General features: G+C 44.3%; 1 protein-coding gene and 1 long non-coding RNA gene across 10 annotated transcripts in view; one reads left to right on the plus strand and one right to left on the minus strand.

Moving 5' to 3' along the window:
• The window catches only part of LOC105499885 (uncharacterized), an 80,784-nt gene extending 80,065 nt beyond the window's left edge, over window positions 1-719 (minus strand). For 4 of the 5 annotated variants that reach the window (XR_011609373.1, XR_011609375.1, XR_011609372.1 and 1 more), the window contains exon 1: window positions 486-619. This is a non-coding gene — a long non-coding RNA (uncharacterized lncRNA). Of the gene's footprint in view, window positions 1-485 lie in introns of all 5 variants that reach the window. The other variant, XR_011609374.1, reaches the window with a different exon arrangement.
• Window positions 1-24,539, plus strand: part of LOC105499884 (polyhomeotic homolog 1) — a 27,929-nt gene continuing 3,390 nt past the window's right edge. Inside the window, exons 1-14 of one of the 5 annotated variants that reach the window (XM_011772736.3) lie at window positions 1-357; window positions 3,433-3,590; window positions 5,696-5,806; window positions 6,961-7,041; window positions 7,577-7,726; window positions 8,629-8,784; window positions 16,352-16,844; window positions 18,470-19,254; window positions 19,778-19,925; window positions 20,183-20,394; window positions 21,044-21,158; window positions 22,792-22,900; window positions 23,112-23,262; window positions 23,712-23,943. In XM_011772736.3, coding sequence (XP_011771038.2) covers window positions 3,477-3,590; window positions 5,696-5,806; window positions 6,961-7,041; window positions 7,577-7,726; window positions 8,629-8,784; window positions 16,352-16,844; window positions 18,470-19,254; window positions 19,778-19,925; window positions 20,183-20,394; window positions 21,044-21,158; window positions 22,792-22,900; window positions 23,112-23,262; window positions 23,712-23,943 — 2,857 coding nt within the window. In that variant the 5' untranslated portion in view covers window positions 1-357; window positions 3,433-3,476. Of the gene's footprint in view, window positions 358-708; window positions 1,609-2,467; window positions 2,698-3,432; window positions 3,591-5,695; window positions 5,807-6,960; window positions 7,042-7,576; window positions 7,727-8,628; window positions 8,785-16,351; window positions 16,845-18,469; window positions 19,255-19,777; window positions 19,926-20,182; window positions 20,395-21,043; window positions 21,159-22,791; window positions 22,901-23,111; window positions 23,263-23,711; window positions 23,944-24,539 lie in introns of those variants that run through there. The other 4 variants (XM_011772737.3, XM_011772732.3, XM_011772735.3 and 1 more) reach the window with 4 other exon arrangements.

A 24,539-nucleotide genomic window follows, 5' to 3' on the forward strand; every position in this document is an offset into this window, starting at 1 on the left:
GGCTGCCCCGGAAGCACCTCCCCGCAGCCCCCTCCTCCAGCCCGGCCCGCAGCCCCCGGCCTGCGGCCCCCACCTCCTCGGCCGGGCAGGAAGTGACAGGCCCGGAGCGAGCTCCGGAGGCCTGGCTGAGCCGCTGCCGGGCCCGCACCCGGAGCGGCGGGAGGGGCGGGGAGCCGCGGCCGCGCCGGGCGCCTCCCACCCCGCCCTCGGCGCCCCCGCCCCTCCAGGAAGGGGAGGAGGCGAGGGGAGCCCGCCGCGGAGGCCGAGCGAGCCCCCAGCCCAGCCTGGCGACTGGGGACCCCGGCACATGAGGTGGACGCCCCCGGGGAGGACTTGGGTGCAGAGCCAGGCGAGAAGGTAACCGGGCGACCGAGGGCCGGGGAGGGGCAGGACCTTTGGGGGCTTGGCTGCGCGGGGATGTTTCCTCAGCCACCTCCATCTGTGTAACGCCCCAGGTACCTCCCCCAGTTGCTTTCCCTGCCTACCTCTGGCGTTGAGCTCTGCGGTCCTTCGGCTCTGCCTGTCCGAGTCTTCTGGCTATTCATTCTGCTGCGCTTCATGCTGTCTGTCCGTCACCCTAGCTGCCTCTGACTGCTCATTTTCTTATTCATTTTTCCTTCTCTGACTTTGGTCCTTCCAGCCGAGCATGCTGTCTAGTTATCTCCCTGCTTTCGTGGTCCGCTGGGTTCTTCAACCTCCAGTTCGTTGACTTCTGCCTGTTTCCCTGCTATCTGTATGCACATGTCCCTGCTCACTTGGGTCAGTTCACTCTGGGCGCACCACTGGATCCACCCCCTTCCCCCGGTGTATTTGATTTCTCTTTGAAACATCATTTTCATCAAGGTTCTATATAGAACCAGGACCCCTGGGCGTCTACTCTCCCTGTTCTCTTGATTATTACCATGTCTTTGGCACAGTCTTCCCTGAACCACCCCCTTCTCCCGTCCCCCTTCCTATGTCCCATCCTTTCTACATGATAAGAGTTTCGTGCTTAGGGATACTGACTTTCTCCAACTCTCGACCCAATACTAAGTCCACTTCAATGTCCCTTTCTAGCTCCCTTCGGTAGGTCTGTGCGCCTACCCAACCCCATGTATACCCCACATGCTACCTTTTAGGATGACCGTGGCTTAGCTACTTTGGGGACATCTGTGGATCAGCTTCTCACTCTCTTCCAGTTTAATTTTGAAAATTTTGATTCCTGGTGCTGCCGAAACTGCTTGTCTCCATTTTTCGTATTTAATCTTGTAGTCATAGTGTTGATCACAAATGAATACATTTATGTGCCTGGGATCCAGGAATCCTGGTTTTGGTGGCAATTTCCCTCGATTTTATTGAGACTTTTAAGTTGGTCCCTTTACATTTTTATTTCTAGTTCACAATCAAAATAAAATTGTTAATAAGAATTCAGTTTTGGGGAGACGAGGGGTGATACAGTTGTGAGTATTTTCACATGTGAACGTAGGAATTATGGTCTCTATACCTAGCAAAGGGGTCTCAAGTCTCTGAGTCCAGTGAACTAAATCCAGTAATCTATAAAACTGTGCCGTGCTGCCTCTAATCCTTACCCACTTTTTTTCTTCACATGCTGATAATGAGGATTCATGGGTCTGTATCTGTTTAGTGCTTTGATATTTTGGCAAAAGATGTGGGGAGAAGGTAGACTAGTTGAAGCTGATGTGATTTTTCCTATGTACTTTTTGGGTTATATACATGTTTGCAGTGACATTTGCTAGTCCTAAATGAAACTAAAGATTTGGGGGTGGGATAATGGTGTGATCGGATGGTACTGGGAATGAGATAATAAGAAATATCCTCAGCTTTATTGCCAAGGCCAAGCAGTTTGATTTTATTTACTTTGCTTGTTTGTTTGTTTTGGATGCAATCGCTATGACCAATCCATTCACCCTAATAAAACTGTTGACAACACTTAGCAGAAATTCTGGTTTGATGTTTATATTCCTAAGCCAAATAATATTTTGGTGACCTGATATTGGCCCAGTGCCTCAGAAGTAGAGAAAATAGTGTGAAGCTTAACAAAAGAGAAAAACAAAAAGAGAGTAAAAACCTTATCACGAGGTCAGGAGATCGAGACCATCCTGGCTAACACAGTGAAACCCTGTCTCTACTAAAAAAAAAAAATACAAAAAAATAGCCGGGCGAGGTGGTGTGTGCCTGTAGTCCCAGCTACTCGGGAGGCTGAGGCAGGAGAATGGCGTAAACCCGGGAGGCGGAGCTTGCAGTGAGCTGAGATCCGGCCACTGCACTCCAGCCTGGGCGACAGCGCGAGACTCCGTCTCAAAAAAAAAAAAAAAAAACAAAAAAAAAAACAAAAAAACCTTATTGTCATTTAGTGCTGCTTTGGAAGAATATTTCTTCTTCTCATCTCCTGTCTCTTTGCTTGGTTCTTAGCAATGTTTTCATATGTGTCTTTTTGCAAATTTAAGCGTAGTCCCCAGTGGGTAAATTCTGACGTTAGTAGACTACAAAGTTGCATCTTGCTTTCTTGAAGATTTTCATTGTGTGTATTTCTATGTTGCATACCCCGGAGTCATGTCTTAAAATGATATATTACATTCAGTATGAAGCCGTCTTTGCAGTGAGGAAACAGGTATAAGGAGGAAAACCGACATGCCTGAGGTGTTATTAGTAGCCGGAGCTGGAACCAGGCAGCTATTTGGGCTATGTGGGCTGTAGGTGAGCTCTTCTGCCTCCTAGTATTATGACCTTTCATGACCCACTAAATGTGTCTGTATCTTAAGGTCCTCCTCCATAGAATGAGGATAACGAGTACTCACTATCATAGTGAATGACACTGCCTTAATCAGAGTTTGGTTTGAAGAAGCATGTGTTAGTCTAAAGACTTGATACTTACTAGGGCAACTTCTTTAATCTCAGAAAACCTTATTTCTTAAATTGTAAAATAAGGATAACAGTGTTAACAGCACTACTATGAGAGAGAGAGTATAGGTGAAGTGCCTAGCCCAGTGAAAGGAGGCAACCAGTGGCTCCCCAGTATATGGTGACTCATTTGGATGATAATGCGATGCAGATGGAGACGAAAATGAGACAGCCAAAAGTTTTAAGTGGGTAGATTTTAAACTGTTAAAAAATGCTATGGGAATGTAAGGTAGCTTTGGTATTGTAAGGTGCCATCTCACATTCTGGCCATTTTACTTAGTGACATCCATGAGGGAATATGTAAAGGCTGTTTCTTTTGAGACTGCATAGCTTCAAAAGATGGTAATATTGGGAAGACATGGTTGCAAGAGTGTACTGAAGATTTGGGAGTTTTAAGATGAGAAATCATGGCTTATGGAAGAGGAGGAAGATTCTCAGATACTTAGGGATTTCTTGTGTTCTTGAATAATAACATGAGATAACAGCTTGGGATCAAGATATAAGTTTTAACCTTTTACTGCTTCCATCTAGGTCTTGAGTCAGAGCACCAGCCTTGGGGACCCTGGACCGCTATCATGGAGACTGAGAGCGAGCAGAACTCCAACTCCACCAATGGGAGTTCCAGCTCAGGGGGCAGCTCTCGGCCCCAGATAGCTCAAATGTCACTGTATGAGCGACAAGCAGTGCAGGTGAGGCTCAGCTCTGAGGGGCCGTGGTCTGTGAGTCTTGGCTTGTGGTAGGCAGTGATGCTGGAAAATAATTGTGCTCAGTTCTTTTTCAACAAATTGGGGAGAGTTGGGTTAAATGATGACTAAGCTGTCTTCCAGCCCTGAGAATCTTAGGAGTTTACAAGGTTTGGGCAAGCAAACAGTGAAATCCGGTCTTTCAAATAAGGATTTAAAAAACAACATTCAGTCCATCTAGCTAGATTCTAACTAACCCTTTCTCATCCTGGATTGCCAGGTTTTTAATCTTTGGCCATTCTTGTAAATCCCCTTGAGTAATAGAAGTATCATGGAACTCTTTAGAGATTTATTTTTAAACAAACAGCAAATTCCATGTTTGTATTAATTCTGTTAGGGAATGAGGTCTTTTAGTAAATATTTTGGTTACTAGAATAACTATGCATATCATAAAAATAGTTCTAATTATTGAAGAATAAGAATTCAGTAAAGTCCAGTTAGCACTAAAACCAAACTACTGTTCATTTTATAAATCTGTATTAGCATACTGTAAATATGTGAAAATGCCAATTGGTTGAATTCGTTGAAAATTTTACCTGATGGAATCTTTTAGAAGCCACTATTTATTTTTTCATTATTTCCAACCCATTAGGGCTCTATAACCTTTACTCTCTATCTAAAATATACTTTTACATTTTCTCCTTTTCTTTCTTTTTTTTTTTTCTTGAGACAAAGTCTAGCTCTGCTGCCCAAGTTGGAGTGCAGTGGTGCGATCAGGGCTCACTGCAGCCTCAGACTCCCAGTTCTCTCATCTTATCCTCCTGACTAGCTGGGACTATAGGCACATGCCACCATGCCCAGCTTTTTTTCTTGTTTTCTTTACATTAATCGGCATCTTGTTTATTTTCACCCTGTCTAGTCTTTGCTATGGCATGTATTTCCAGCTCCCAATTGGAGACATAAGTTTGTGTAAATTGCACTGCTTTGCTTTTCTTACATTCTATGGAGAATAAACCATAGAATTACAGTCATGTGTCACTTAATGACAGGAATATGTTCTGAGAAATGTATTGTTAGGCAATTTTGTAATTGTGTGACTGTCATAGAGTGCACGTACACAAACCCAGATTATATAGCCTACTATACACCTAGGTTATATAGTATAGCCTATTGTGCAATGGCGCGATCTCAGCTCATTATAACCTCCGCCTCCCAGGTTCAAGCGATTCTTCTGCCTAGCCTCCCTAGTAGTTGGGATTACAGTCCCGCCACCATGCTCAGCTAATTTTTTGTATTTTTAGTAGAGGCGGAGTTTTCACCATGTTGGCCAGGCTGGTCTTGAAACTCTTGACCTCAGGTGATCCGCCCTCCTAGGCCTCCCAAAGTGCTGGGATTACAGGCATAAGCCACTGTGCCTGGCTCAGAAGGATCTCTTGAGGCCAGGAGTTCAAGACCAGCCTGGGTAACATAGCAACACCCCATCTCTAAAAATAAAAAAAATTAGCTAGACATGGCGGTGCATACCTGTAGTCCTAGCTACTTGGGAGGCTGAGGCAGTCAGGAGGATTGTTTGAACTAGGAGTTTGAGGTTACAGTAGACTATGATCACGCCACTGCGCTCCATCCTGGGTGATAGAGCAAGTTGACCTTGCTCTAAAAAAAAGGAAAAGGCTGGGCGTGGTGGCTCATGCCTATAATCTCAGCACTTTGGGAGGCTGAGGCAGGCAGATCACCTGAGGTCAGGAGTTCGAGACCAGCTTGACCCCACATGGAAAAACTCTGTCTCTACTAAAAATCCAAAATAAGCTGGGCACGGTGGCGCATGCCTGTAATCCCAGCTACTTGGGAGGCTGAGGCAGGAGAATCACTTGAACCTGGGAGGCGGAGGTTGCGGTGGTTGCGGTGGATTGCTCTGTTGCACTCCAGCCCTGGGCAACCAGCGAAACTCTGTCTCAAAAAAAAAAAAAAGGAAAATAGCTGTTGAAGATTTAGCCCAAACTCCCATCTCCTCTGGTTTCTGTCCTTCCCATGGCCACACAAATATAGTGATTTACATAGAATAGGAGCTAGGAGTCCATTCTAAATATTTTATCCTCTCTGTCTTTTCCTAGGCTCTGCAGGCACTGCAGCGGCAGCCCAATGCAGCTCAGTATTTCCACCAGTTCATGCTCCAGCAGCAACTCAGTAATGCCCAGCTGCATAGCCTGGCTGCTGTCCAGCAGGTGAGAGGTCAGCAGCCAGCTGGCCCGAGAGGGAGGGGACAGGCACTACAGGTGGGTAGGGGAGATTTTTTTGGGCATATTGCATCCTATACTAAGCCAGGCTGCAGGCAGCCTCTTCTGCCTCCTGTCTCCTGTGGGAGGATGGATGCATCTTAGCTTCTGGGGTTGCAGTAAGAACTATAAAATCACTTTTTAGATGTAGAGTGGCTATGTTCTAGACCTGCGCTGTCTATAATCTAGACCTACACTATCTAATATCATAGTCACTAGCCACATACCGCTATTGAGTGCTTGAAATGTGGCTAGTCTAAATGGAGACGTCCTATAAGATTTTATAGTTAGACTACTTAGTACAAAAAAGGTAAAATATCAGTAATTAAAAAATATTAATTGCGTGTGAAGTGATATTTATATTGGGCTAAATAAAATAAATTATGAAAGTTAACTTTTCCTGTTTCACTTTTTAAAAATTTGCATAGTAGAAAATTATATATGTGGTTCACATTGTATTTATATGCGATACCTCTGGACTAGACTTGCATTGACTCATGATATGACCTGACCAAAAGATCTTTTTCCGGCTGGCCACGGTGGCTCACACCTGTAATCCCAGCACTCTGGGAGGCTGAGGCAGGTGGATCACTTGCAGTCAAGAGTTCAAGACCAGCCTGGTCAATATGGTAAAACCCCCTCTACTAAAAATACAAAAATTAGCTGGGCGTGGTGGTGTGCGCCTGTAATCCTAGCTACTCTGGAGGCTGAGGCAGGAGAATCACTTGAACCTGGCAGGCGGAGGTTGCAGTGAGCCGAGATCATGCCACTGCACTCCAGCCTGGGTGAAAGAGGCGAGACTCCTTCTTAAAAAAACAAAACAAAACAAAAAAAACACATCTTTTTCCACCTAAAAGAGAGTGGGAACTGGAGGGCAAGTTGCCTCTCTGCCCCAGGAGGGTTATGTGGGACTAACTGGTTAGCATATGTGGTAATGTGAGGATTATCGGGCTAGTGAATATACTTTTCTTTACCCTAAAGTGGAATCTCCCTGTTTATAAAGTCAAATCTCTATGTTTTGTGCTTGTGATTTATTACTAGAAGACTGAGAGCTTTTTCCTTCACTGTCTTTGCTACTTCTTGTTTCCCTTCCCCTTTAACAGGCCACAATTGCTGCCAGTCGGCAGGCCAGCTCCCCAAACACCAGCACTACACAGCAGCAGACTACCACCACCCAGGCCTCAGTGAGTACTGCCTCTCCCACTGAGAGGCGTCTCTACCTGGGTCTTTGTCCCTGGGTTAAATTACTTTGTGCCGCTGATCTGAGAGTGTGTATTGAGCCGTCAGTGGATAGTTACTGCTCTTAAGTAGAGAATAGTAGTACAGGGGAAAGTAACCAACATTAATCTATATTGGAGTCTCTAAAGAGGAAGTCTAAGGAAGAAAGAAAAGAAAATTCTGGGGAAGAAGAGGAAATAATAAAAGAAAGGGACTAATCCCTGAACTCTTCAATGAGAAGTAAAATCTGTTCTGTTTCAATCTTTTGTTTTCTCAACTGTTAACACTAGTGGTTAGAGACTGTTGGTTTTTTTTCACTTCGGTAATACCCTAAAGTAACCAGGATGACAGTTTTGGATAGGAAGACATTATTCATTTCCCCCGGCTCCATGAAAGTGAAATATTCTGTTCTTGACTGTGTAACTCTGATTTTGTCAGTCATGTACATTTCCTTTTACTTCTCCCAAATCCTTAGTCCTGGTTCCTTTCTATACCACACAGATCAATCTGGCCACCACATCGGCCGCCCAGCTCATCAGCCGATCCCAGAGTGTGAGCTCTCCCAGTGCTACCACCTTGACCCAATCTGTGCTACTGGGGAACACCACCTCCCCACCCCTCAACCAGTCGCAGGCCCAGATGTATCTACGGGTAAGCCACAGATGCAGCCACCATTGCCCCAGGGGCATGATTGTCTGGCCCTGGCAAATAGTTGAGTGAAAGCCGGTTTTATTTTGTTTGTTTGTTTTTTTTGAGACAGAATCTCACTGTGTCACCTAGGCTGGAGTGCAGTGGCACAATCTCGGCTCACTGCAGCCTCTGCCTCCCGAGTTCCAGTGATTCTCCTGCCTCAGCCTCCCAGGTAGCTGGGATTACAGGCACGCGCCACTACACCTGGTTAATTTTTGTATTTTTAGTAGAGACGGGGTTTCGCCATGTTGGCCAGGCTGGTCTGGAACTCCTGACCTCAGGAGATCCGCCTGCCTCGGCCTCCCAAAGTGCTAGGATTACAGGCGTGAGCCACTGCGCCCGGCCAAAAGCCATTTTTTAAAACCATGGTTACCCTGATGTCTTGAGAGAAGCTGGGACTTACTTCCCATACTTTACTTAACCTAGAAGTGATGCTCTCTGTTCACAGGTAGCCTGTAGATTAAATTAAGATATTATGCTAGAAAATACTGGCTTAACATTTGACTAAATCAGTGTTAGATATAGTCAACCTTTAAACCTTTGGCACAAGTATACAAATTCTGTGTTATCGCCCAGCCTACTGAGCGATATATATAAGTACTTGTTCTAAAATCCTAATTTTCTCTATTTCTTTGACGTCTGACTCTTTGACATCAATCTGTAGTTTTCTGTGCATTCTAGGTTTTCTTCTGGATGGTTCATCACATGTGGAGAGTATGAGCCTCCTGGGTTGGTGTGGAACAGGCAGGGCTCAGCTGTTTAATATCTTCTGTTTATTTTGTCTTGTGGTCCTTCCTTTCCATCTCTTCTGTCTCTTCTTTCCCTCTTGTCCTCTTTGCTCTTCGTCTTCCTCTCCTTGCCAGCCACAGCTGGGAAACCTATTGCAGGTAAACCGAACCCTGGGTCGGAATGTGCCTCTAGCTTCCCAACTCATCCTGATGCCTAATGGGGCAGTGGCTGCAGTCCAGCAGGAGGTGCCATCTGCTCAGTCTCCTGGAGTTCATGCAGATGCAGATCAGGTTAGTGGCGATGACTTTACCTGTGGGTGGGCACTGGGTAGGATGAAGGGAATGACCATCGACCTGGGTCCATCCTTCTGCTTCATTACACTTTTCAGAATTCTTACTTTTTGTGTTTTGTTTTTCCTTCCCTTAATCACCATAGAAGTTGAATCCCGTATAACCTTTGAGTTAATTTGAGTTAGAAAGACAAGGAGATTTGCCTGAAAATAGTCTTGTGGATTTGGGAAATCTTATTTTCAAGATAGGGTAAATTTCCTTACCATCCTTCAAGTCTCCTGTGAGTCTGTTTTATTTGGAGAGTCTTAATTCTCTCATAGTACTGTCAGAAGAGAAGAGATTGTTGAGAGAATTCTTCTGTTACTTAGATCTAAAGCTGACCTGGCTGAGGAATGACCTTACTGGAGGAATGTTTGGTTGCTTCTGTTTGTAAGTTACTCTAGTTCTCAACTTTCACTCTCCTCTTCCTGTTCACTGTTTTTCCCAGTAAAGGTCTTCCTCACCGTTACTTCCTGTGACTTATTCCCAAAATACATGTATTTTTGAGCCTGAAATTTTAGCTTCTTATGGATGGGACACAACCTCGGATCTTAGGATAATTACTCCATCCTTTTAGTTTATCAGTAAGCTGGTAAATGTTGAGTTCTTCCTGTGTGTACTTTTGGCCCTCCCTGTTTGTGGGTCCCATACCTGCAGGTTCTGCATCTTTGGCTTCCACGTCCGCAGATACAACCAACTGCAGATTGAAGATATTTGGGGAAAAAACCAATTAAAAATAGCAATACAAGAATAAAAAAATACAAAAATACAGCATAGTGTAACTTTTTACATAGTACTTACATTGTATTAGATATTATAAGTAATCAAGAGGTGATTTAAAGTATACAGGAAGATGTGCTATGTGCATAGATGATATGCAAACACTGCTCTGTTTTATAAAAGGGAATTGAATGTCTGCAGATTTTGATGTCCATGAGCCTGGAACTAATCCCCTGTGGATACCAAGGAACAATTGTATTAGAAATTTTGCAGGTTTGAAAAAGAAATGTGAGTCAGGTCTTCAAAGAGCTTAGAGAATGAAAGTGCCCTAACTAGGCTGGGTGTGGTAGCTCACTCTTGTAATCTCAGCGCTTTGGGAGGCTGAGGAGGGTGGATCACCTGAGTTCAGGAGTTCAAGACCAGCCTAACCAATATTGTGAAACCCCGTCTCTACTGAAAATACAAAAATTAGCCGGGCTTAGTGGTGGTGTGCCTGTAGTTCCAGCTACTTGGGAGGTTGACACAGGAGAATTGCTTGAACCTGGGAGGCAGAGGTTGCAGTGAGCCAAGATCGCGCCACTGCACTCCAGCCTGGGCGACAGAATGAGACTCCATCTCAAAAAGAAAAAAAAAAAGTGCTAAACTAAATGATGCTAACTTTGAGTGAAACATGAGTTTGGAAAATAATTGGTTACATGACTTTGCAATGCCTCATTGGGATACTTGAGCAGAGTCTTGAAGGGTGAGTGGATTTGATTTGGAGTGAGAAGAAAACTGGAGAGAGAACAGCAAGCGTAAGAGCATAGTCATGTATTTAAATATGAGTATGTGTGGTGGGCTTTGGAATGAGGGAATAAATAAAATAGAATCAACAGGCCTGATGATAGAAGAGGTCATTGCTAGGGTGGAGCATAAAAGCCAAGTAAAGGAGGTTGTAGTTAACTTCATAGGTCACAGGGATCATTGCAGAATAACAGGATGAGGAAAGTATTTAGGAAGAACTGTAGGGAGAATAACTGTTCTAATACTGTTCTAATAGTTCCTGGAGAAGAGAAGTTAGGGAACCTGCTAAGAAACTCTTGGGGTCCTCTAGCTGTAAGGCAAGCCTTTGTTTTAGACTTGGTGATAGCAGTGGGAGCCAAGAATGAGGTTGGTTCCATTTCCATATCCAGTTCTTTGATTTATCCACTCATTCCTTCATCAGATATTTGAGTGTCAATATGTGGAGGAACAGAGGGCAGTAGTTAAAAATACGCATCCAATGGGTCAGATTCCAGCTCCACTACTTACTGTGTGACCCTGTGCAAATGATCTGACATCTTTCTGTTATCGTTTTTTTCGTCTGTAAAACAGATATTGTAATATACCTACCTCAGGATGTGTTGTGAGGACTAAATGAGTTGCTGTGTTTAACTGCTTGAAGAGTGCCTGGACGTAGTGAGTGTCCAGGAAGAACTGCTATTATTAATGTATCAAACATTCCTTAACCTTGGGTGCCCAAGAAAGTCATAATCACTTCTTTTGTGGAGCTCATAGACCACTGAAACACCAGACATTAAACTAATAGTCACCTGAATGGGGAAATAATTGAGAAAGTACCAAGTGTTCTGAGAATTTAGAAAGGGACTTAATTTAGCTTTGGCGTGGGGTGTAGAAGTCAGGGAGGTGACATTTAACTTGGGGTGTGCAGAAGTTAGCCAGATAAGGATGTGAAAGGAGAGTGTTGGAGGCAGGAGAAGAGTGTGTCCAAAGGCCCTGAGGAGGGCAGGAACTTGATTTGTTTGAGGATTTGAAAGTCTTATATTCTTGGAGTTTGGCAAAGTGGGGCTAGATGGGTAGGAGGAACCTTATCTTGCAGGGCTTTGGGGGCTGTGTTTAGGATTTTGGGCTTTTTATAAAAAGCAATTGGAAGCTATAGAAGGATTTTAAATAAGGAAGTGTCATGGAGAGATTTGAATGTATTTTTGTTTTGTTTTGCTTTTTAAATACCGTGTTCATTTCCTCTTTGGAGACTAAACAGATATGGTGTGAGTGTGACTGTCAGGAGAATAACTGTTCTAACGGTTTAAGGGAAAGATGATGTTTGTATTGGGGGTAGCAGTGGAGATGGACAGAAACGCATATATTTGAGGATAACTTGGAAGAATCATTGAAGAGGGTAAACTAATTTAATAGATGGGGGAATTAAGGGAGATGCCAGATATGAGATCTGATATAGCAGTGGGGTGGCCGGTGGTGCTGTTTATGAGACGACGAATGTAGAAGTGTATTTAGAGTGAAGTTCAGTTTTGGACATACAGGCTTAGAAGTGCTTGTGAGCCATCCATGAGGAGATACTGAGACTGCAGTTTTATTATGTGGTTCTTGAGCTCAGAGAAGAGGTCTGGGTTGGAGATAAACATTTGAGAGTAGTAGACATATAGATGATAATTGAAGTCCCCCATCTACTAAATTAGTTCACCCTCTTCAGTGTTTAAAATTGCCTGGGGAGGCCGGGCGCAGTGGCTCACGCCTATAATCCCAGCACTTTGGGAGGCTGAGGCGGGTGAATCACCTGAGATCAGGAGTTTGAGACCAACTTGGGCAACATAGTCAAACTCGGTCTCTACTAAACATACAAAAAAAATTAGCTGGGCATGGTGGTGTGTGCCCATAGCCCCAGTTACTGGGAGGCTGAGGCAGGAGAATCACTTGAATTTGGAAGTTGGAGGTTGCAGTGAGCCAAGACCGTGCCACTGCACCCAGCCTGGTTAACAGAGGAAGCTCAATCTTAAAAAAAAGGCCCGGCGCTGTGGCTCATGCCTGTAATCCCAGCACTTCGGGAGGCCGAGGCAGGTGGATCACCTGAGGTCAGGAGTCTGAGACCATCCAACCTGATCAACATGGTGAAACCCTGTCTCTACTAAAAATACAAACATTAGCTGGGTGTGTTGGTGCACCCCTGTAATCCCAGCTACTTGGGAGGCTGAGGCAGGAGAATCACTTGAACCTGGGAGGTGGAGGTTGCAGTGAGCTGAGATCATGCCATTGTACTCCAGCCTGGGCAACAAGGGCGAAACTCCATCTTTAAAAAAAAATGTTTGGGGAGATAGTACAGATTGAGGAGAAGAACGTTTAATATGGGGCCCTGAGGTAGGATGAAGCCCCACTTTGGAAAAGCAGTTCAAGATGGATAGAGGGTAATGGGATGGCAGAGGGAATGGGAAAGAGCAGCAGATTGGAAAATCTGGACTGTAGTGTCATGAAGACAAGGGAACGAAATGTTATAAGATGTGCGTGTGTGCATGCATGCGTGCATGGGCAGGGGGGTTTTATTAATAGGGAGGGAGAGTGGTTTCAGTTGAGTTTGAGGGGTGGTGAATCCAAAGTAGTATGATGAGTTTGAGGGGTGTGAATGGCTGGTGGGAATGAATACGGTGACTGTAAATAGCTATTAAGAGTTTATCAGCACCAGGAAAGGAAGGTGGAACCGGGGAGGGGAATGTGCATTTCATACATGGTGATGAGGGAGCCAGTGGAGAAGGAGAAGTGGAAGAGGAGGCAGTGGATCTTATATGCTCCTTGAGATGGCAGGAGGAGATGGGATGTAGAGCACAGAGATGGATTGATTGCCTTTTGATAGGAAGGAGAGAAGGGAGAAGTGATGAAGTAATGCTCATATAATGGTTTTTGTTTTCTTTGAAGAGGTGAGGAGGAGGAGGAGAAACAGAAGGTAGCCTGAGGTATAGGGAGAGAGTGGGAAAGTTTGAAATAGCCATTATGGAAATGAAGCTGATTGGAAAAACTATATATTAATGATTACCAGATAATATTATATACTAAAGCACCCAATCCTGATGATTCTTGTTAATATCTCTCAAAAGCCATCACCTCTTCTCTACTGCTTCTCCTCCTGCCTGAATTCAGGTTTTAATTATTTGAACCTGTTCTGTACTAGTTTTCTTTCTTTTTTTTTTTGGAGACAGAGTCTCTCTGCTGCTCAGGCTGGAGTGCTGTGGTGTGATCTCGGCTCACTGCAACTTCTGCCTCCTGAGTTCAAGCGATTCTTGTACCTCAGCCTCCTGAGTAGCTGGATTACAGGCTTGTGCCACTATGCCCGGCTAATGTTTTGTATTTTTAGTTAGAATATGGGGTTTCTCCATGTTGCTCCTGCTGGTCTCGAACTCCGGAGCTCAGGCAGTCTGCCCACCTTGGTCTCCCAGGGTGCTGGAATTACAGTCGTGAGCCACTGCACCGGCATATTGTACTAGTTTTCTAAATGGTCTTCTTGACTTCAGTCTTACCTACTTGTAATTCTTTTCTGCATTACTATCAGGAAACTTTTACTAACTTCTTTTTTTAGAATAAGAAAATATATGTTGTTACTACTAATTTTTTAATTGTACCTCTGGTACACAGAATTTGCTAATATTATAAGCCTTGGGTCATGACACTCTCTCACTGTTGGTCTCGTCATAACCTTTTAAAATTTATTTACTCAGTAACTTTTAATAATGTAATAAGCAGTGTGCAGTTCCATCTATTGCCTTCCCTTACCCATAGTAAGGAGCCTTCTGATTTCTAAGTCCATTCTTCCCTGGGGTCCTTTTTTATATAGTTTTATTGCATCTCTGTATTTCTAAAATGCCCTTTTTATTATAGAAAATTTTAAACATATACAAAAATAGAAAAAGTGTGAATTCCTGTGTACTTACCATCCAGCTTCAACAATTATCAACACATGGCCATTGCATTCAGGCCCTTCTCCGCCTGTGGAGTATTTTGAAGCAAACCCCGGACACCATATATATTTTTTAATTGTATTGAAATGTATAAGGTACTCAGGCTGTATGTACACTTTTGGAGAGTGCTTTCTTAGTAACATTGTCATGATCCATTTGTTTTGTTGGAGTCATTGTAGTTTATTAATTGTAGTTTCTACATACTGTTCCATTGTATGAATATACTATAGTTTATTCTTTTTTTTTTTTTTTTTTTGAGACGGAGTCTCGCTCTGTCACCCAGGCTGCAGTGCAGTGGCCGGATCTCAGCTCACTGCAAGCTCCGCCTCCCGGGTTCACGCCATTCTCCTGCCTCAGCCTCCCGAGTAGCTGGGACTACAGGCGCCCGCCACCTCACCCGGCTAGTTTTTTGTATTTTTTAGTAGAGACGGGGTTTCACCGTGTTAGCCAGGATGGTCTCGATCTCCTGACGTCGTGATCCACCCGTCTCGGCCTCCCAAAGTGCTGGGATTACAGGCTTGAGCCACCGCGCCCGGCTATAGTTTATTCATCTTCTCTTCTGTAGATGGCCCTTTGGGTTGATTCCAGGTTGTGGTTGCTATGAATAGTGCCACCATGAACATTCCTATACATGCCTCCTGTGGTACATGGCAAGAGTTTCTCTTGTGGAATTTCTGGGTTAGAGAGTGTGTGAATGTTCAACTTTAGGATATGATAACAAATATTTTCTAAAATAGGAAGTGTATTGATTTATACTTCAATCAGAAATGTATAAATGTATAAATGAATGTTTATTTTGATTAATAACCTTTATTGGCTTCCTATAATCCGTTAAGCGGGCATCATTCTTTCCCTTTATCCATATTTTAGAGTACTGACTATGTGCCAGAACTATGAAGGTGCTAGGAATATAACAGTGAATAAGACAGATAAACTTGCTGTTCCCAAACTAAAGTTCAGATTCCTTATTTCAACACACCAGGCCCTTAATGGCCAAGCACCTTCCTACCTCCTTATCCACAGCCTGCCTTCCTAGCTTCGTTTCTTTCCATTCCTTGTAATTTACCCCAAACATAATATTTATAATTTCTAAAAATACAGTCTTTTTAGAAATTATACATATTTTCTATAATATTTAAAAATAATGTCTTTTTTTTTTTTTCCCTCCACAGACAGGGTCTCACTCTGTTACCCAGGCTGGAGTGCAGTAGCATGATCTCAGCTCACTGCAATCTCTGCCTCCCAGGCTCAAGTGATCCTTTCACCTTGGCCTCCTGAGTAGCCAGGACTACAAGTGTTTGCCACCATACCTGGCTAATTTTCTGCATTTTTTGTAGAGGCAGTGTTGCCCAGGCTGTTCTCGAACTCCTGAACTCAAGCAATCTGTCCATCTTGGCCTCCCAAAGTGTTGGGATTACAGGCGTGAGTCACAGCGCCTGGTCTAAATAATAATCCTTTTTTGGCTCTGGCCTTGCAAATGCTATTACCAATATCTTTAAACCCCCACCTTCACCATTGCCTACTGAGTGTCAGATCAGCATCACGTGTTTTAGGAAGCCCTTTCTTGATCTCCCTAGTCTTAGTTGCTCTTCCTTCTTTGTACTCCTATGGTACTGGGTGTATATCTATACATCTTATATCGTAAGTGGTAATTTTCTTGTCTTCTGTAGTAGAAAGTCATCATTAAGAGCAGAGACTGTGTCTTTCCTCTGCATTTCCAGTATCCAATGTAGTACCTGAGGCATAGTAGGTTTTTGGGAGGTGCTGAATGGTTGAATGGCGAGGTTTTGGGAGGTGCTGAATGATTGAATGGCGAGGAAAGGGGTAACTGAAGAGAGATTTTGAAGGAATAAATGACCACACTTGATGACACACTTGCTAGTGAGTGAACGTGGCTGAAAAATTAGATATGGTTCCAGAGTTCCTCCCTAGGAGGTAGGAAGGCCTTAAAGTATATTGTAAAGGCAGAGATACGAGCTGAGGTATTCTGTAGAATATGACACAATAGCTATCCTGGCTGCTTTTGAATCTTTGACCTTAATGCCTCCAGTCCTCCTTTTCTCAATCTGTTTTTTCATGTCTTTCAGGTGCAGAACTTGGCAGTAAGGAATCAACAGGCCTCAGCTCAAGGACCTCCAATGCAAGGCTCCACTCAGAAGGCCATTCCTCCGGGAGCCTCCCCCGTCTCTAGCCTCTCCCAGGCCTCTAGCCAGGCCCTAGCGGTGGCACAGGCTTCCTCTGGGGCCACAAGCCAGTCCCTCAATCTTAGTCAAGCTGGTGGAGGCAGTGGGAATAGCATCCCGGGGTCCATGGGTCCAGGTGGAGGTGGCCAGGCACATGGTGGTTTGGGCCAGTTGCCTTCCTCAGGAGTGGGTGGTGGGAGCTGTCCCAGGAAGGGCACAGGAGTGGTGCAGCCCTTGCCTGCAGCCCAAACAGTGACTGTGAGCCAGGGCAGCCAGACAGAGGCAGAAAGTGCAGCAGCCAAGAAGGCAGAAGCAGATGGGAGCGGTCAGCAGAATGTGGGTATGAACCTGACACGGACAGCCACACCTGCGCCCAGCCAGACACTTATTAGCTCAGGTAAATTGTCACTCCTAATGTCATTATTCTCTCAGAATTAATGTGAAATTTTCCTTTTTTTCTTTTTTTGCCTTTTTTTCTTCACCTTTTTGTTTTTTCCCCGCTTCTGTTGGTCCTTGAATAGAGGAAGGAATGGGAATCATATCAGCCTTGAACATATTATTTCAGAGTCGGAGGACAAGTGACAGATACAGATCTTATCTGTTTCTACCAGGCAATAGTCAGCTTACAAGTTGCCCTGTCCACTTTCTTAGGCTGTTAGTTCTTCAGTTTATCACTCTGTCTATTCATTCATCACATCTTACTGAATTGCTTGCTGTTTTCTAGGAATTACTGGGGATACATTTTTGAAAAGCAGATTCCTTGTCTTCATGTAACTTAGCATTTACTATAAGGGATGAATTCTCTCCTCACTGTTTAATGTGGTTACTTGGTCCAGCGTAGAGCAGATATAGTACAAATGCCTTAGAGCACTTAAGACTAATAGAGAGGTGGGGTGCGGTGGCTCACTCCTGTAATCCCAACACTTTGGAAGGTCGAGGCAGGTGGATCACTTGAGGTCAGAGTTTCAGACTAGCCTGGCCATCATGGTGAAACCCTGTCTCTACTAAAAATACAAAAATTAGCTGGGCATAGTGGTGTACGCCTGTAGTCCCAGCTACTCTGGAGGCTGAAGCAGGAGAATAGCTTGAACCCGGTCGGCAGAGGTTGCAGTGAGCTGGGATTGCACCACTGCGCTCCAGCCTAGGTGACAGGGCAAGGCCGATAGTTTATACTTGCTTTCAGACTGCGGGTAAGATGTAGTTAGATGTGTGTATCTTATTTGGTCAAGTTGATTTTTGCCTTTTTTGTTTCTAGCACCTTAGTTGTTGATATACTTAGATAATTTACTCACACAAAAAATTAAAAGTTAGTTATTATTATACTTGGTATTTACATACTCTAGCAGTTATATTTCTAAAGTGCTTTATCACATGATTTGATCTCTGGACAATCTGGTGCAATATGGAGAAGTAGAGTTTGTCAATCCCAGTTTATAGTGGAGGAAACTTAGGTCAGAGCTGACAGGTGCTGACTCTTAAGACTTAGATAGTGATCTAAGCTGATGGTTTGTAAAATCCAAGTCATTCATGGGAAGATGTTGGTATCTTTAACTCTGTGAATATCTATTTTTTCAGTGAATATTAAGTGCTTCTGAAGTGTCAGGCCCTGAGCTCTGTATTAGGGATGTGAAAATAAATAAAACATTGGATTCAGCCTTTGAGAAACTCCAAGTCTAATGGAGGAGGGGCTAACCATTCTTCTTTGCTGAGTACAGAGTAAAAGAGTACAATATTTAAGTATGGCAAAGATAAGAGACACAAGAAATTACTGAGGCTCTGAAATGATTGAGCAAGGGAGTTCTTTCTCTGGGATCTTTAAGACTAGTGGTAGTTGATAATGTCTGATTCAGTGGAAAGAGTATGGATGAAGTGATGTCCAAGTTTCATACTGACTAGATTTATTTTCACCGCATAATTCCAAAGCTAGGTATACCTTGGAAAAATGATTTTACTTTTAATTTAGAATGGTTATTATTCTCTGCTCTTTTTTCTCTTTATTCTGTTCTGGGATTGTTCCTACAGCCACCTACACACAAATCCAGCCCCATTCACTGATTCAGCAACAGCAACAGATCCACCTCCAGCAGAAACAGGTGGTGATCCAGCAGCAGATTGCCATCCACCACCAGCAGCAGTTCCAGCATCGTCAGTCTCAGCTCCTTCACACAGCTACACACCTCCAGTTGGCGCAGCAGCAGCAGCAACAACAGCAGCAGCAGCAACAGCAGCAGCCGCAAGCCACCACTCTCACTGCCCCTCAGCCACCACAGGTCCCACCTACTCAGCAGGTCCCACCTTCGCAGTCCCAGCAGCAAGCCCAAACCCTGGTCGTTCAGCCCATGCTTCAGTCTTCACCCTTGTCTCTTCCACCTGATGCAGCCCCTAAGCCACCAATTCCCATCCAATCCAAACCACCTGTAGCACCTATCAAGCCACCTCAGTTAGGGACTGCTAAGATGTCAGCTACCCAGCAACCACCACCCCATATCCCAGTGCAAGTTGTAGGCACTCGACAGCCAGGTACAGCCCAGGCACAGGCTTTGGGGTTGGCACAGCTGGCAGCTGCTGTACCTACTTCCCGGGGGATGCCAGGTCCAGTGCAGTCTGGTCAGGCCCATTTGGCCTCCTCGCCACCTTCATCCCAGGCTCCTGGTGCACTGCAGGAGTGCCCTCCCACATTGGCCCCTGGGATGACCCTTGCTCCTGTGCAGGGGACAGCACATGTGGTGAAGGGTGGGGCTACCACCTCCTCACCTGTTGTAGCCCAGGTCCCTGCTGCCTTCTATATGCAGTCTGTGCACTTGCCGGTGAGTGATGTCTGATGGTTTTGAGGGCACTATTATGCATGAGAGTGGACCTGGGGCTGAGTGGAAATAGAGCTTAATTTAATAGGGGAATAAAGAGTTAAGAGGGTTAATACTGGCATTTATCTGCTTTTTCTGTAAGAGAGTGACACATTAATATGTATAATATCTGAACTTTATACTCCTAAATTTGTTACTGATACTTTTCTGGGTTTTGGGTATGTAATAAGTTAGATCAAGATAGCCTTAACCAAATCAGTCCTTGAAAAAAACAACAGTTCTTGGTTGGTCTGCATGAATATAGGTTCTCAAGACCTAGGTCAGGACTAAATCATGTTACATTTTCTTTTGTCCTGATGTAAAGTTATTAGGAATGACCAGGAATTTTAGTGTACCATGGGAAGTAGATAAATTGGCAAATCTGGAACTAAGAAAATTTTCTTTGAAAGAGATTATTTATGGTAATAATTGTGGTTCCTTGTTATCCTTCATTTGTACATCTTTGTTTCTTTCCTCTTCTTTATAGGGTAAACCCCAAACATTGCCTGTCAAACGCAAGGCTGACTCTGAGGAGGAGAGAGATGATGTCTCCACGTTGGGTTCAATGCTTCCTGCCAAGGCATCTCCAGTAGCAGAGAGCCCAAAAGTCATGGATGAGAAGAGCAGTCTTGGAGGTGAGTAACTGACTTCTAAAATGCTGTTGTAGTGCACACAGAGTAGAGAAATGTTCTGAGTGAGCTAAAAGATAAATCTGGTTGAGTAGAAAATGGACCAGAAGTTGGTGGACAAATGAATAGATCCAAAAACAGGGAATCCAGGGTGAATTGTCAAGGGTAAACATAGATTATTATGGAAGATCATGCCGGCTCAACTAATAGATGGATCAATATTTCATCTCATGTCTATTGCTTAATCTGTGTTTATTTTCCAGAAAAAGCTGAATCAGTGGCTAATATGAATGCTAATACCCCAGGCAGTGAACTAGTAGCCTTGACCCCTGCCCCATCAGTACCGCCTCCTACACTAGCCATGGTGTCTAGACAGATGGGTGACTCAAAACCCCCACAGGCCATCGTGAAGCCCCAGATTCTCACCCACATCATTGAAGGCTTTGTTATCCAGGAAGGAGCAGAACCTTTCCCGGTGAGGGCAGGGCCACAAGGTGGGACTTTGAAGTGGGGACTTGGTTTGATTGTTGTCTTTTCAAACTCCAGTAAAAATAAAAGGCACAGAACTATTTAATTAAAGAATGGTTCAGTTACGCTGTTTATTTAGTTATAAAGAAGGAAAGGAAAAGGAGTGTGTGAAGCATAAAATGAAAATGTTAGGAAGAGGAGAAAAAAAGGAAGAAAGTAACCTTTAAAACTGTAATGTTTAGTTAGATTAACTAGTTTGTTTTATAATGAATAGAACAGTAGTGAAGTTAAGGAGCTTTCCTAGGGTTTGTAGAACCAGGACTAGAACTGAGGTGTCTTGACTCCTAGGGCATTTTCAGCGCCATAGGAAGGAAGAGGACAAAATAGGGAGCCGGTGTAGGAACCTGTTCTCCATTGGCTTATCTGGAAAGAAAAGCCAGTTACTACTTTTTTTTTTCATTTCCAAACTATTGTATAGAGACCAGTTACCACTCTTAAATGATTAACATATTGAAAGTGATTCTCTCTGAACCAGACTTGGTCTTTAACTCAGAGATCCAAGCAAAGACATAATATTGATTGGGAAATGTTGGGGAAAGCTATAGAGAAGCAGAAAGGGATCAGGCTAACTTAATTCTAAATGTTTTCTGGGACAGGTGGGTTGTTCTCAGTTACTGAAGGAGTCTGAGAAGCCACTACAGACTGGCCTTCCGACAGGGCTGACTGAGAATCAGTCAGGTGGCCCTTTGGGAGTAGACAGCCCCTCTGCCGGTGAGTATTTATTTAGAGACCCATTTAGGGGAAGGAGGCTTGTGGAGATGTGTTTGAGGACTCAGTGTAAAATAGTAGTTACCTGTTTATTTAAAGTAGAAATAAGGCCTGGCATGGTGGCTCATGCCTATAATCCCAGCACTTTGGGAGACCAAGGCAGGCACGTCACCTGAGATCAGGAGTTCGAGACCAGTCTGGCCAACTTAGTGAAACCCTGTCTCTACTACAAATACAAAAATTAGCCTGGTGTGGCAGCGTGCGCCTATAGTCCCAGCTACTCAGGAGGCTGAGGCAGGAGAATCACTTGAACCTGGGAGGTGGAGGTTGCAGTGAAGTGAGCCAAGATCGCGCCACTGCACTCCAGCCTGGGCGACAGAGCGAGACTCTGTCTCAAAAAAAAAAAAAAAAAAAAGTAGGGATAAAATGAAGTCCGTCTACACATAGAAGCCATATTATATATCAGAGTATGTAGAATCACAGAAAAGGAGTTATATAAGGTTAGGGGAATTTATCCAGCTAAAGTAACCTTTTGAATTGTTATTATTTTTTTTGAGATGGAGTTTTGCTCTTGTTGCCCAGGCTGGAGTGCAATGGTGTGATCTTGGCTCACTGCAACCACCGCCTCCTGGGTTCAAGCGATTCTCCTGCCTCAGCCTCCTAAGTAACTGGGATTACAGGCATGCGCCACCACACCCGACTAATTTTTGTGTTTTTAGTAGAGATGGGGTTTCTGCGTGTTGGTCAGGCTAGTTTCCAACTCCCCACCTCAGGTGATCTGCCCGCCTCGGCCTCCCGAAGTGCTGGGATTGCAGGTGTGAGCCACCGCGCCCAGCCCCTGAATTATTCTTTACTCTATAGATGTATTTTTTGGCCGAGTGTGATGACTCTCACCTATAATTCCAGCACTTTGGGAGGCCAAGACCAGTGGATTTCTTGAGCTCAGGAGTTTGAGACCAGCCTGAGCAACATAGTGAAACCTTCTCTCTACAAAAAAATATAAAAATTAACTGGGCATTGTGGCACGTGCCTGTAGTCCCAGCTACTTGGGAGGCCAAGGTGGGAGGATTGCTTGAGCCCGGGAGGTGGAGGTTGCAGCGATCCAAGATAGTGCCACGGCAGTCCAGCCCGGATGACAGAGTGAGACCCGGTCTCAAAAAATTTTTTTTTTCAAAAGATGATCTAAAATAGGACGTTTATGTCTTTAATTTCCAGTTCTCCTTATTCTAGATTTTATAATCTGTCTTAAGGACTCTTATTTACATTTTCCCCCTGCTTTTGGAAATCCTTGTGGTAGATGGATCTTATATCTTTCTAGGCATTAGTAATTAGTTCCTCTTTCCTCAGAAGTTGAATCATATCTGAAATCTAAGAGTATGAATTAGGATAAAATTAGTAAGACATCTAAAATGGAAAGAGTTTGGCTTAAGATTAGGAAGATGTCATAAAGTTCTCAAGGGACACGTCTTCATGGTTTTAGATTTTGAACTTTGTGTTTTAGGGATTCTCAACTAGGTTGTGTAGGTTTTTGGGGGTAAACCCTGAGAATAATTTTAGAATCCAGCTCTGAGCCTAATGATTGCTTGAGGGGCAGCAGAAACCCATGGTGACTGTCCAGCAATGCCTTGTTTTTTAGAGTTAGATAAGAAGGCGAATCTCCTGAAGTGCGAGTACTGTGGGAAGTACGCCCCCGCAGAGCAGTTTCGTGGCTCTAAGAGGTTCTGCTCCATGACTTGCGCTAAGAGGTACTCTGGGCACCCTCCTCCTTGCCCTCAGCACTGATATCTCCATCTAATGTTACACCCCTTCCCCAGGATCGTCTCATAGCTGATATTTTATGTCTGCCTCCTTGCTTTTATTCCCTTCCCCAAATCAGCTCATAAGCAGCAATTCACATTTAGAGCAGGGTAGTCTTCTGTGGCACTATTGACATCCTGTATGTGCCCTGTCCTGTAGGTACAATGTGAGCTGTAGCCATCAGTTCCGGCTGAAGAGGAAAAAAATGAAAGAGTTTCAAGAAGCCAACTACGCTCGCGTTCGCAGGCGTGGACCCCGCCGCAGCTCCTCTGACATTGCCCGTGCCAAGATTCAGGGCAAGTGCCACCGGGTGAGCTGCTTGTTGCAGAGCCAGATGCCTTTAAAGTGGGTCTTTTTTCTTTCCCTACAGGGCAATTCATTTGCCCAGGTAAGAGGGCGTGAGGTGAGAACTCTGGTTTCACATTGATTGCATTACTCCAAATTCCAAGAGACCCTGACCCCCTTTGTGTCTGGACCTCTTACCTAACTACTGGTTCATATATCCATTAATCCTTACACTGTACTTGAGTACAGAAAATAGATCAATTGTTAGGTCATGGGGAGAATCAAGGAGGTGATACAGTTTCTATTTAAAAGACACTTGAGAGTAGATTTTGGGCATTTGCAAATAAAGTGCTGCTTATTTCATATGTGGTAAGATTAGTTTTTCTTCTACGCCCAATCCAGGGTGGTTTGGGAAGAGAGAGAGGGGAATAAACCTTTGACACTGACCTCACTGGTTTGCTATTTTCCCTATAGGGTCAAGAAGACTCCAGCCGAGGTTCAGATAATTCCAGTTATGATGAAGCACTCTCTCCAACATCTCCTGGGCCTTTATCAGTAAGAGCTGCGCATGGAGAACGTGATCTGGGGAATCCCAATACAGCTCCACCTACACCAGAATTACATGGCATCAACCCTGTGTTCCTGTCCAGTAATCCCAGCCGTTGGAGTGTAGAGGAGGTGTACGAGTTTATTGCTTCTCTCCAAGGTACTGACCCTCTCTTCAACAGAACCCAGGTTGTTTTCCTTACATCATCCCGCAGGGGCCTTGATAAGAGGGAAAGTAATTGACTTTAAAGCAGTGGGAGCTTGAATGCTAATATAGCGGCTCTACTCCTAATATTTATTCAAGTTGACTTCCTAATTTTTTTCTGGGTTGACATTATCTTCTATAGTGTCAGTAATTTTACAGTGTTTGATTCTCATATTTCTTTTTTTTTTTTTTTTGAGACGGAGTCTTGCTCTGTCACCCAGGCTGGAGTGCAGTGGCCGGATCTCAGCTCACTGCAAGCTCCGCCTCCCGGGTTTACGCCATTCTCCTGCCTCAGCCTCCCGAGTAGCTGGGACTACAGGCGCCCGCCACCTCGCCCGGCTAGTTTTTTTTGTATTTTTTAGTAGAGACGGGGTTTCACCGTGTTAGCCGGGATGGTCTCTCGATCTCCTGACCTCGTGATCCGCCCGTCTCGGCCTCCCAAAGTGCTGGGATTACAGGCTTGAGCCACCGCGCCCGGCCGATTCTCATATTTCATGATGTAGCTGCATTTCTCACTAAATTTTTGGATAAAATATTTTTTATGTGTAATT

Source organism: Macaca nemestrina, chromosome 10 (genome assembly GCF_043159975.1).
Source record: "Macaca nemestrina isolate mMacNem1 chromosome 10, mMacNem.hap1, whole genome shotgun sequence".
Classification (NCBI taxonomy): domain Eukaryota; kingdom Metazoa; phylum Chordata; class Mammalia; order Primates; family Cercopithecidae; genus Macaca; species Macaca nemestrina.